A 12546-nucleotide genomic window follows, 5' to 3' on the forward strand; every position below is an offset into this window, starting at 1 on the left:
TTATATAGTCTCATAATCTTTACAAAAAGCACTTAAGACTTTCCACCATATTAGTGTGTAGATGTATAATCTTAATATTAGTCCGTAGATGTAACATAAGTAAAAGATCATTTTATTGGTGACCAAGGAATGCCTCCATAAACAGTCAAACTTAATTTAATCTGTCTCTTGGTAAGTTTTCTAGAGCTAAATATTGGTCATACCAGATGTTATTCATGGAGATCCCAAATATAATCGCATGACTACCTGTTTTTTTGTTTTGTTTTGGTTTGGGTGCCATACCTGATTTTGTTCAGGGCTACTATCTCTCCAATGCCTGTATAACTTTCTGGAAGAGTCTAGTGAAATGACCTCCAGACAGGCCAGAACAACTGTACAGCGGGTAGGGCATTTGCCTTGCATGTAGCTGACCCATGTTTGATCCCCAGCATCCCAAGCAGATGCTTCCCCATGCATCACCAGGAGTAATGCCTGAGTGCAGAGCCAGGAATAACTCCTGAGCATCATCAGGTGTGTCTCCCCGTTCTCCGTAAAATGTCCTGTAGACTAAAAGTATAGGCTCTCTATTCACCTGATATGGGTTTGTATCTGGGCGCTAAAACAGCCCAAATTTGAGCAGCAATATGAGAACAGTGCTAGGACATGGACTTCTAATGCTGGCCTGAGGGCCAATGCTGGCCTGAGGTTCCATGAGAAGGAAGATCCAGCCTGATCCTTAGCAGAGCATTCAGCAGTGCGGCCCATAACAGTGCATTTGATTGGGTCACAGTGTTCTTTCTCTCACAGCATCTTCCTTCCAGCCCCAGACCCAAGAACAACTTGGTGTGGGTTCCCTACTTTGCTAACCAAGAACTGAGATAACCTGAAAGGGTGGTTTTCTGTCAAACATCCTTTTCCCCAATAAGTTAAATTCTTTTTTTTAACTTATTAAATATGAATTTTAAAATTAAATTAAAAAATTGAAAAATTCTCATCAAATTGAAGAAAATTCATTTTAGACAACTCAGTGACAACTGCCTGCTTTAGAGTAAGGAAGGAGAGAGAAAAGAAATGCAAATGTGATTTTTTGCAGCTCTCTGGGGTACTTGTATAGAGGAGAAAAGCAGAAAGATAAAGAGATTGAATTTAAAGGGCTCAGTGGGATTTGGGAAATTCCCTTCTACAACTCTAGTGCTAACTTGAAACAATGACATTATTAAGCATTCATCAGCCTTTTTTAGCCCTTTTTATGAATCTGCCCTTGAAAAACTTTCAAAAACTTAATTGTGTGTCTAAGAGCAAACAAATAGCCACCTAGTTATGAATAGTTTATAGGAGCCCAGAGCTATCTCACTGCAGGTAGGGCACTTGCCTTGTTCGCAACAAACTCAGGTTCAATCCAGGCATCCTATATGGTTCCCTAAGCATGGCCAGCAGTGGTTCCTGTGTGCAGAGCCAGGAGTAACCACTGAGCACTGCCATATGTGTCCCCACAAAGTTAGAAAAATAAAATAAAATAAATTTTAAAATTAAGAATAGCTTACATTGTCAACTCATTCAGCTAAGAATCTAACCAGGGATGTGCCCCCCCCACCCAAAAGAATTATGAAGTAGTCAAACATAATAAGAAAACATAGTATGAAAACTGTTTATTTTTCTAGTTTTCCTTTCCCCCATCTGTCTCCCCCACCCTCTCCCCCCACACACACACAATATTGGTTTTATTTTGCACTGTTATCATTTGTTTCCGCTCTCCTACTTTCTTTGTATTTCCTTCATATCATATATTGATGATCAGGAAGAATGTTTGAGTTTTAGAAATAAAGAAATGCTGATCACAATAATAATGGGGAACTACTTTTTTTTAACCAAAAGATTTTAAAAAATTCAAAAGACTAGTAATTGTGTTGATGATATTACAGAAATGAATTCGTTGATATTTGGAATATGAGTGCTAACATTTAGCTTTGTAGAAGAGAAATAGATGATAAAACTTAAAAGCCTTAAAATAGGCAAAATCTCTGCTCACCTTTTGACCCAATAGTATTTCCTTAGAAGGATATCCTAGGAAAATAGCTGGATACATAAACTAAATGTACACAATATTTAATGATCCATTTTTTAAAAATTTTTATTAGTGAGACACCGTGAGGTACAGTTGTAGACTTACAAATTTTTGTGCTTGGGTTTCAATTATACAATGATCAAATACCCATCGCTCCACCAGTGCCCATTTCTCACCACCACAGATCCCAGTATCCCTCCCACCCCCCATTCCCCCCATTTTTATGATGTGATAAATCGGAAATAACATAAATATCTAAAAACAATAGATTAAATTCCTTGATAGTCATCAAGTATAACATATACTCATATAAATGACATAAAAATTCACATTTATATTGTGTGTATGATTCATATATATATGGAAAGTTACTGATCATGAGAAAAGGTAGATTGCAATGCCAACTAAATTGAAACATTATTTTTAATACATAACATTGTACCTAAAAAGACATGCACCAAAATATTATCAGAAATTATATCTGAGTATATAAAGTGTCCCATAATTATTTTCTTCTCTATGAATATCTGTAATATTTTGGGGGGGGGTTACACCGGGTGATGCTAAGGAGTTACTCCTGGTTTTGCACTCAGGAATCACTCTTGGCGGTGCTCAGGGGACCATATTGGATGCTGGGAATCGAATTTGGGTCAGCCATGTGCAGGATAAATGCCCTATCTTTTATGCTATCACTTCAGCCCCGAATATCTGTATTTTATTTGATACTCTAGTAAATATTTTTTCCATCAGAAAAAAGGAGAAATGTTTTACATTTGAATATGTAGCATTTTCATCAACTAAAAAGTACAGAAGAAAAGATAAAATTGAAGAAAGAGCTCTGATAACTCAAAATGCAAGTGACTTGCTGCTCTTTTATGCCATCTCCTCTATGATAAAAATTTGCTAAAGCTCACCCTCAATCAAGGATTTTTTTGTAGATGTTTTAAATCAATTTTAATGTGACAGCAGACAGGTCACTTACAGAAACAAGTTTGTGGTACAGTTAGGCTTGGAATTTATGGAATCTACCAGGAGCCTCCACCACTGCCCCATTGTAAAAGAGGCTGGGATGGGGATAGACAGGGAAGGGAAAGCATCAGAGGAACAGAAACTAGGACTAAAGGATAATGATGCTATAGCATCAAAGGCAGGAGAGGAACAACATTCCAGTCAAGATGTGGAAGTGTAAATACCTACAACCCTGAGAAGAGCAAGTGGGTGTTTGATACATGTTTTTATTGTGCTGATGGTGAATAGTAAACAAACATCAAATTTAGAAAACTTAGCTTTCCTGTGTATGTAGTAAAAGCCATATTTTTAGTTAATTAATTAAGTTATTTATTTATTGAATCACTATGGGAAAAATTACAAAGCTTTCAAGTTTAAGTCTCGGTCATGCAATTATCAAACACATTTTCCTTTACTAATACTTATTTTTCACCACGAAGAACCCCAATAACACCCCCTCCAACCCTCCCAATGCCTGTGAAGCAGATGAATTCTAGTTAACACTCTATCTACTTTGATTAGATTCATTGTTTTGACAAAAGATGCACCATTATCATTTAGAGTTTACACCCCTAAATCAGACATGCTGAAAAGGCATTGTGAAATAATTTGTTTTCTACAACTAGTCACAAGAATCAAATGATGTTGCACTGCCGCTGTTGTGGCCACATGATTTTGGATTTCTGGTATTTTACTTATTAAGCCTGGAAGTATTTCTGCTAAGAGTCAGATAATTATGAGATTGGATTTTGTGCTCTGGAGGCATGGCCGTGCCAGAGAGCCACTCGTGGGGGGCAACTTCTGACCTTGGTAGGGTGTGAAGGATGAGCCGGGAATGCCCCCTTCCCATGAGGTTTCAGTCGCCCCATCACGACCGGCTCATATCTGACTTTCCATAAAGCTCCGAAGCGGCTCCCATCTTTCTTTCCAGAGGGAAAAAGGTGGAAGGGAGCAACACCCTTTCCCCTTCAGTCAGAAAAGCCATATTTTTAATTTTGAGTCCCCATGAATTTGATTTGTGTTCCTTTTAAGAGAATTTATTATCTTCCAATCCCCTAAGTACATATAAAATATGAGTTTGAAATGAGAACTACTCCCAAATCTGAAGGAAGTAGAAAGCTAACAAAAATTACCACAGAGGCAGTAGGTATCACCAGTCCTATTATGAAATTTATAATCTGTCTTCACGTGTGAACTGCTAATTGGTTTATTTGTTTATGTAGGAGCCATTCTAGATTACGATTGATAAAAGGCAAGGTAGTCTTACCGATGCTATCAAATATAAAAAGATAATACCACAGAAAGAATATAAAGTAAGGGTTAGTGAGTAGAGAGCCAGTGGATAGTCAATGTGTCTCTATTCCTGCCCAGAAAAAAAGTCACTAATTTCAACTTGATTGATTAGATCCTCAGAGAACACCCAGTGTCCTTTGCTATCTTTAATTCATAATTCAAATTCCAGCATATACCAAACAATGACTGAGGAGCCAAGTATAGAATCCAGCTCCATCACTGTAAAAATAACACAGTGGCATTTCTTTTCAAATATAACTCTTTTGAGTTTACTTAGTGCAACACAGTAACCCTGTCCCAATCCCCCGCCCATCCACCCAAATCATCACCTCTTGATAAACTGGCAAATGGCATTTTGGAGCTTGTAAAGCTGAAACCTAGTCCCTGGACCATGGTGACTTCACCTAGTGCTGCCAGCCCAGCATGGCAGAGCCAGCTGGCTTCATGCTACAGCCCAGAGAGATTGCTGGGGCTTCCTTAGCAGTCAGGGACTTGGAGCCAGACATTGCTTGGCCTTTCATCCGGTCACACTGTGATCTGGATTTCAATAGAAGAAATCTGATCTGAATTAGATCTGAGTTTCATCTCGGGGGCTTTTATCAGGACAAATGCCCAGCAGAAGGGTTCTCCACTCTGAACTTCTGTTTCTTCTATATAATACAGGTACAATGAAAGCTCTAACTCAAACAGTAAAGGAACTTTTGCTAGAGGTAGAAAGAAAAGCAATTTTTAAAATATGTCAAGTGTTGTGTAAATACTAGAGAATTTGATTGATTGTTAAGGCTATTCTTACTGATCGACATGACCCGTGTTTAGAGGATTCACTAGATATCCTTTCATTCATTTAACTTATCTGATATTTATTGAGCAATCACTATACAGAAAGGCACTGGGTGAGGTTCCAATATAGAGTATGAAATAAATACTTTTTAGAGTTTACATTCCACAGTGATAAATGCATACAAATATATACACAAAGTTCCCTCCCCCCACATATGGAAGTGATATATTTTAATGGATATATTGCTTACAATCTACTATAAAGAGATCATTTTGAAAGAAATATCTTTAAGCTGTTCACAGAAACTTTGGAAAGTGAGTTTTTCAGTTGTTTTTTCTTGCATGTGTAGAAGGAAGGAAGGTGCTCCCCCACTGCTCAGGGCCCATAGTGCTCAGGGGTCAGCTGGGATGTAACTAATTGGTGATCTTCGGGGCATACCTGTCAAAAATCAAACCCAGAGCTTTGAACATGCAAAGCTTGGAAACTAACCCTTGAATCACATTCCCAGTCACAAAATTGTCCATTTAAATAAAGAATAAGATTTCTACATAACTAGAATAGTTCATCTTGAGTCTGTCATTTTATATATGTAAAAAACAAGAAATTTAGAAATTTACCCAAATGCATGTTTGGGAGGGTGAGAGGAGGCAGTGGAAGGGACCTTGACACAGACATGAGAACTCAGATTATCCGCCCTCTAGTTGGTGCCTCTCTGTTGCATATTCTGCCTATAAGGGATTGTAAATGGCTCCTGTTTTAATGGTGCATTATAATTACCATGTGTTCATGCACTGTCTTCCTAGTACTAGAAATTGGATACACAGGACAATTGATTTTTTTCAAATTGATTTTTTTCAAACTTTGCTCCATGTAACATTATTATATTAATAGATGTTAACTGATTGCCACTTTTTGTTTTTTCTGGTGGTTTTTTTTTTTTTTGGTCATACCTGATGATGCTTACTCCTGCCTTTGTGTCCAGGGATCTTTCCTGGCGATGTTCAGGAGATCTTATGTGATACCAGGATCAAACCTGGGTCAACAGCATTCAAGGCAAGCCCCCTACCCATTGGACTATCTATCTGGTCCTGATTACTGCTTCTAAAAACTTATTTATTTGTTGGCTTTTTGGGGTCACACCTGGTGATGCTCAGGGGTTACTCCTGGTTCTGCAATCAGGAATTACTCCTGGCAGTGGTCAGGGGACTAACCATATGGGAAGTCGGGGATTGTACCTGGGTTGGCCTCATGTAAGGCAAACACCCTAATCGCTGTACTATCAGTCCAGTCCCCTGATTCCTGCTCTCAAAGTCTCTTTGTTAAATTAGGTTGGGATACTCTGCATCCACCTCCCATTACCCCACCATCCTACTTTAGAAAATCATAATGCCTCTTTAATTGTTATATTTCTGCACTGAGAAATAATCTCAATATAACTTTATATATATATATATTAACTTGTATAACTTTAAGAATAAGGTAAAAGGCCCTCCCGTTGATCGTCGATTTGTTCGAGCAGGCCCAGTAACGTCTCCATTGGAGACTTTGTTGTTACTGTGTTTGGCATATCGAATACTCTCGGTAGCTTGCCGGGCTCTCCGAGAGGGGCGGAGGAATCGAACGCGGGTCGGCCATGTTGGCCGCGTGTAAGGCGAACGCCCTACCCGCTGTGCTATCGCTCCAGCCCTAACTTTAATAAATTTTTTATAAATCAGATTTATTTATCAAGCATATTTGACAAAAGATCTACTTTTAATCACTAGACAGTTAATGTGATGGAGGTGCAGATGAAAAGTCGGGCCTTAGAAGCAATGTGATTGGCTTCTCAGTCAAGTTTGAGAAAGTAGAAAAGTAAAGCAAATGGATCACACCCTTTTGCAAAGGTCAGTGTCTGGGCTCAGAGGTACCCAGGCTGTCTCTGGCTATAGTAGCAATACCTGTAGAATGAACTTCTTTTCACTGGGTTCTTTAACATGGAATGGGAAACAAATGGAAGCTGAAAGAATATATTCTGATACATCTTTAAGTCTTTTTAAATGATCGTTTTAAGGCCTTTTAAAAATCATTTCCATTATTTTTACTTTTAGTTGTTCTGAAGCTCAGAGCACTCCAAAGGACTGTGACACCTTCGCAGACCATGCAAACAAGGTAGGGAGGCATCTTGGTTCCTAAGTAACTATGGTTCCTTGCAGCTGACAAGTCTTAGTCCTTGGGCATGCAGCCTGTTCTGTGGCTGTATGGTTGGGCTATCCCAACATGAAACTGTTAGTGATATTTTGAAGTCTTTGAGACAAAAGCCAGGCTTTCTAAAGAACTTTGGTTCAGCAGAGAGGCAGGGAGGTACAGCGAAGAGAGAATCAAAAGCCTGGAAATTTGCTGCTGAGAATAAACGCTAGCTGCTCCCCGAGGTGATTTGTCTGTGCACTCCACTCTCTACAGATGTTAGAGCCTCTTTCTGAGTAAGGACCCGAGGTTCTTTGGTAGCACTTTGATATCCTGCTCAAATTCAATATGTGAAATGGAGGCGTCTCTCTGTGACTTGGAGCCCACAGCAGGCTTTGAAGTCTGATCCAATTTTTGCTGCCTACTATTTGATGTTGAAAGGATGAAATGAAGAAAATGTACAGTTTTTGCCAGTAACTCTGCTGAGCATATGTAAGATTAAAAAAACAAAATCCTTTGGATGATGTACTTAGAAATGTTAAGTAGATTAATACCTTCCTATAGGTTTTATTTTTTTTCCCTAGGCGTAAAAATTAAGGCGAGGAGAAAATCAGTACACTCCTATTTTTATATTCTGGATTATAATTAATTTAAGAGGGGGCTACCTTGCCTTATTTAGAGGCAGAAAAGAATGAATGAAGCAAAAAAGTGTTGAGACTTTGCTACTGATTGCCCTAAGGAAGAGCACTCCATTCAATTCTGATGCAAGACCCCAATCAATTTAGCTTCTTTCCCATATAATCAAGGTTAAGTGAAATGAAAGCACTGTTCCTTAAGGCTACTTCATCAGAGGATGAAAATGGTTCGCGCACTGGGTTTTTTCTGAAGCACTGGGTTTCTGGAAGTGAGTCACTCTCTTCTCCACACCAGGCAGCTCAAGATCTCCAGGAACGGAGTCACTCAGTGGGAGCCCCTACAAAACCTGGTAAGGACATTTGAATTGTTTGCGACGTCTACCATTCACGTGCTTTGTGCTTTCCATCATGGTGGACTCAGGAAAGAAGATAACCTATTGTTTTCAAAAACTCTCAGGTTTGGGAAGTCTTAAGGGCTGGAAGCCAAACCTGTATTAAAGAAAGCAGTATACTACTGCCTAAGCTGTGCCAGTTAAGTTTACTTTTCAGAGGGAAGAAATAGACTATCACAGGTCATACTTTTCCCTTTTATTTGTAGGAATTTCAAAGAGAAAACTGCTATTTGGTTAAAGATAGATGAACAGTTGATCTGTTTACCATGAAGCAGATTTTTTGGGCCAAAATCAAGGCTTGGTAAAGAATGCAGGTGTAGAGAATAATTCTGCCCTCTTGGCACCAAGAACACAGACATCTTGCCACACTCCTTAGGGAAATAGGTATTTCTGGCCTATTTTCTAAATTCTTTGTTACAGATTATGGTAAAAAAGAAGTTTGGAGGCTAATATGGTGCTATAGTTAGTCATTCTGAAAGATAAAGTATGAGCCTGATCATAAGAACCAGAGATAGTAAAGACAAAATGGACCATTCCAGAGAAATAAAATTTTCAGGTAAAATATTGATATTAAACTTACTTGATGACCTTGTCTATTTTCCCAAAGGTGCAGTAATTTCTCAGGTCTCTCCAAATTTTTTCTTAGCTTATTTTTCAATGACAGCATAGTGCAATATGAAGTGGGAAAGGTATGATAAATGTGTTAATACCTTCAATCCATATGGAACATGAAGTCTTGGAGAGAGACAAAAGAGGATAAATGTATTATACAGAACATCCTAAATGGATATGCAAAAAATTATAAACCTGTCAAAAAGGAATGTTTTACTGACAGCCATATGGTGTTTAGAAATAAAGCCACATTAAGATAAGGGTAAGAATAATTTTTTTTAAAAAAAGGAGAATTTAAGAGAAATACTGTGGTGGAACAGAATTTATTGTGAAAAATTTTGCTAGGATTTTTCTATCGCTCCAAAATGTCTCACTTTATGACTGGGATGTCTAAACCATTTACATTTAATGTGATTGATATGCTTGGTTTGAATCTATCAACTTGCTATTTGTTTTATATTTATCACCATATGGTCTGTGTTTTCTTCTGTCATTCCACCTTAAAATACATATTGAATTCCTGGAACGGATGGGTGGCTTAATAGAAGAGCACATGACTGGCATGTGTAAGGCCCTGGGTTTGATGCTTAGCAGTGCCACAATTAACACTATCAAAATACATTGTAGAACATCTGAAGAGATAGTAAAGTAGGTAAGACACTGCCTTGTACACAGTAAACTTGGGTTTGATTCCCAGCATCCCATATGGTCTACTGAATTCAGTCAGGAGTGAGGCCGGAGCACAGAACCAGGAGTAAGCTCTTAGTACTGAGTTATGGCCCCAAAGCCAAATTTAGATAGATATGTGCTGGGTATGTATTATTCTTAAAAATAAATTATCAGAGGGTATGGTGCTGCCAGCAGGTCAATCTGTACCTGTGAGGCGAGTGCATCAGCAGCCTGATGGCACCGTCAGACTTCCAGATATCCCAGAATTGCTGCTGTGCCTTTGGCCAGACCCAAAAAACTTGGGGCAAAGTTTACCAAGAAAGTAAACAGCCAAAAGTTAGGTATGTGGGAGACACACCTACAAACCACCTCCGGCTCAGCTATATAATTGGAGGCATGGCCTCTGTGGTTCCTGATCAGACTGCTTAACAGCCAGGATCCCAGAGATTCAGAAACAAATCTCGAAACCCAATGGCTTTTGGCAGAAATGCGTCCAGTCCCTGAAGTAGGTTATCGGCGGCGTCCCACCCCAGGTAGGAATAGGTTTCATGCCTTGGCCTGTTCCCTCTGGCGGGCCAGTGGCTGCCATCTTCCAGAAGCCACTGGACAGTCAGGTTTGGGCCTGCAGTGACGAGACACCCGGGGCCACCCAGGATGGGGGTGGAGCCTGCCCTTTCCTCCCTGTCCCAACGAGACCCCGAGTCGCAGCACATAAATGGCCTCTCTGGCTCCTGATCAAGCTGCTTAATGGCCATGATCCCAGAGACTCAGAAACAAATCTCGGAACCCAACAGCTTTTGGCAAAAATGTGTCTGGCCCTCACAGTAGGTTACTGTCGCCGGGACACCCCAGGGGAAAAGGGTGCTGTCCCTCCACCTGCTCCCCCTTGGTGGTTCGGTGGCTGCCATCCTCCAGAGGCCATTAGACAGACAGGTTTGGACCCACAGTGATGAGACACATGGGGCCTTACGGGATGGGGGGTGGAGCTGGCCCTTTCCTCCCTGCCCCAATGAGACCCTGAGTCGCTGCCCATGAACAGCCTCTCTGGCTCCTGATCAAGCCGTTTAATGGCCATGATCCCAGAGACTCAGAAACAAATCTTGGAACCCAGCAGGTTTTGGCAGAAATCCTCCAGATTTAATTGTTGAAATTTCGGAATTTCAAAGTTGCGCAGCCACTGCTGCAGCTGCACAACATCATATGTTATTCACAACCAGCAATAGAAAACAAATTGTCTACTGTTGCCTTTTTGGCAGATCTGAGTGTTGGGGTAAAATCCCAAATAACAATGGTGGGAGAGAGAGAGTAATGTGGAAATCATCTGCTCCACAGATAGGGGGAGGGTGTGGAATGGGGGTATACTGGGGTTTTTGGTGGTGGAGAATGGGCACTGGTGAAGGGACGGGTGTTTCTTGTATGACCGAGACTTAAACCCCAAAGTTTTGTAACTGCTCTCATGGTGACTCAATAAATAAAATTATAAAAAATGAAAAAAAGTGAGGTGGAGTTCATGCCCAATTCAATCAGCCTAATCAGTGGCTGAGTAAATAGCAGTACTCCTATATAAAAAATTAAATAATTAAAATAAAATAAAATGTGATATTAGAATAGCTAAAGATACAGGTTTTGAAGACATATTTTCTTGGATCCAAATATCTATTCTTCTGTGTACTGTTATTTGTAAATTCCATAACAACTCCTTACACCAGTATATGCATATTTAAAATGGGGAAAATATAGTAGTTCTTATCTACAGGGTTATACTGAGAATAAAATAAACTAGTATAAGTAGGCATAGATCTACTTGACAACAAAGATTTATTTATATGTCAGTTGATGTCATGATATCTGCTATTGATATATATGTAAAATGAATGTGTAAGTATGAAGAAAGATGGAGAAATAAAAGTCTTATTATAAGGCATTAAGGTTTGGAAGGTAAGTGCAGGGGAGGTAAAATATATTCTTTTAAATTGATTGTTAAATAGACTTGTTTGATTAAAATGATCTTCCTAGACTTGGTGAGTGTATTCTAAGTCAAACTTTATTAGTTACACATTTAACTTTCTGTAAATGTCTCTATCTCTCTTCTTCCTTCCTTCCTTTCTTCCTTCCTTCTTCCTTCCTTCCTTCCTTCCTTCTTTCCTTCCTTTCTTCTTTCCTTCTCGCTTTCTTGCTTTCTTTCTCTCTTTCTTCCATAATTTTTTCTATATTTCTTGATATTGGACTACATCCCATGGTACACGGGGCTAATTCTAGCTCAGTGTTTAGGGCATATTTCCTGTCAGACCTCATAGGACCACATGGTGTTGGCAACTGAACCCAGGACTCCAGCCTGTAAAACATGTACTCAGACCTTTGAGCTTTCTCCCCAGCCCCAACAGCTAGACGGTTTGGTATTGGATATGTCTATTACCACTACTTTCTTATACACCATTAAACAATGACCAAAGTAGTCTTCTTGCTTTTATTCTTTATTCCTTCAACTTCTCTTATGACACAGATATCTGAGGAGCTTCTCCAAAACATACTGATGATGACATTGTCTTCCTCTGTATTCTTTATTGGTACCCTGTAACACTAGCATCACCTCTAAGTTTCTTGGCTTGGCAATCAATTTGTCTTTTTTTCTGCCCCAAACTTCCACTAACCTCTCTGTCTCATCCTTCCTGCCAGAAACTCAAGTAATTTTCCTCTGTCCAGTTGTATCCTTACTTGTGCTCTCTCTCGAGATCTTGTATGCACTGCATCCTCTACCCTCCTGTCCCTTTCTGTTTACTCTGGTCCACAGTGTCTCCCTTCTCTGGGCCCTTTGACTGTTTCATTTTGAGGGGGTAGGGTGGGGGTATTAGGGTCACACCTTGTGGTGCAATGGGCTTACTCCTGGCTCTGTGCTCAGTCATCACTCCTGGAGGACGTAAGGAACTCTATGTGGTGCCAGGGATTGAA

General features: G+C 39.7%; 1 protein-coding gene across 1 annotated transcript in view; it reads left to right on the forward strand.

The window, feature by feature from the left end:
* Positions 1-12546, forward strand: part of LOC130019803 (myosin-IIIb-like) — a 138912-nt gene that overhangs the window by 23166 nt on the left and 103200 nt on the right. The window contains exons 3-4 of the mRNA XM_056110475.1: positions 7214-7274; positions 8220-8274. Of these exons, the coding sequence (XP_055966450.1) occupies positions 7214-7274; positions 8220-8274 (116 nt within the window). The remainder of the gene's footprint in view (positions 1-7213; positions 7275-8219; positions 8275-12546) is intronic.

This window comes from Sorex fumeus, unplaced genomic scaffold (genome assembly GCF_029834395.1).
Source record: "Sorex fumeus unplaced genomic scaffold, SorFum_2.1 ptg000009l, whole genome shotgun sequence".
In the NCBI taxonomy this organism is placed as follows: Eukaryota; Metazoa; Chordata; class Mammalia; order Eulipotyphla; family Soricidae; genus Sorex; species Sorex fumeus.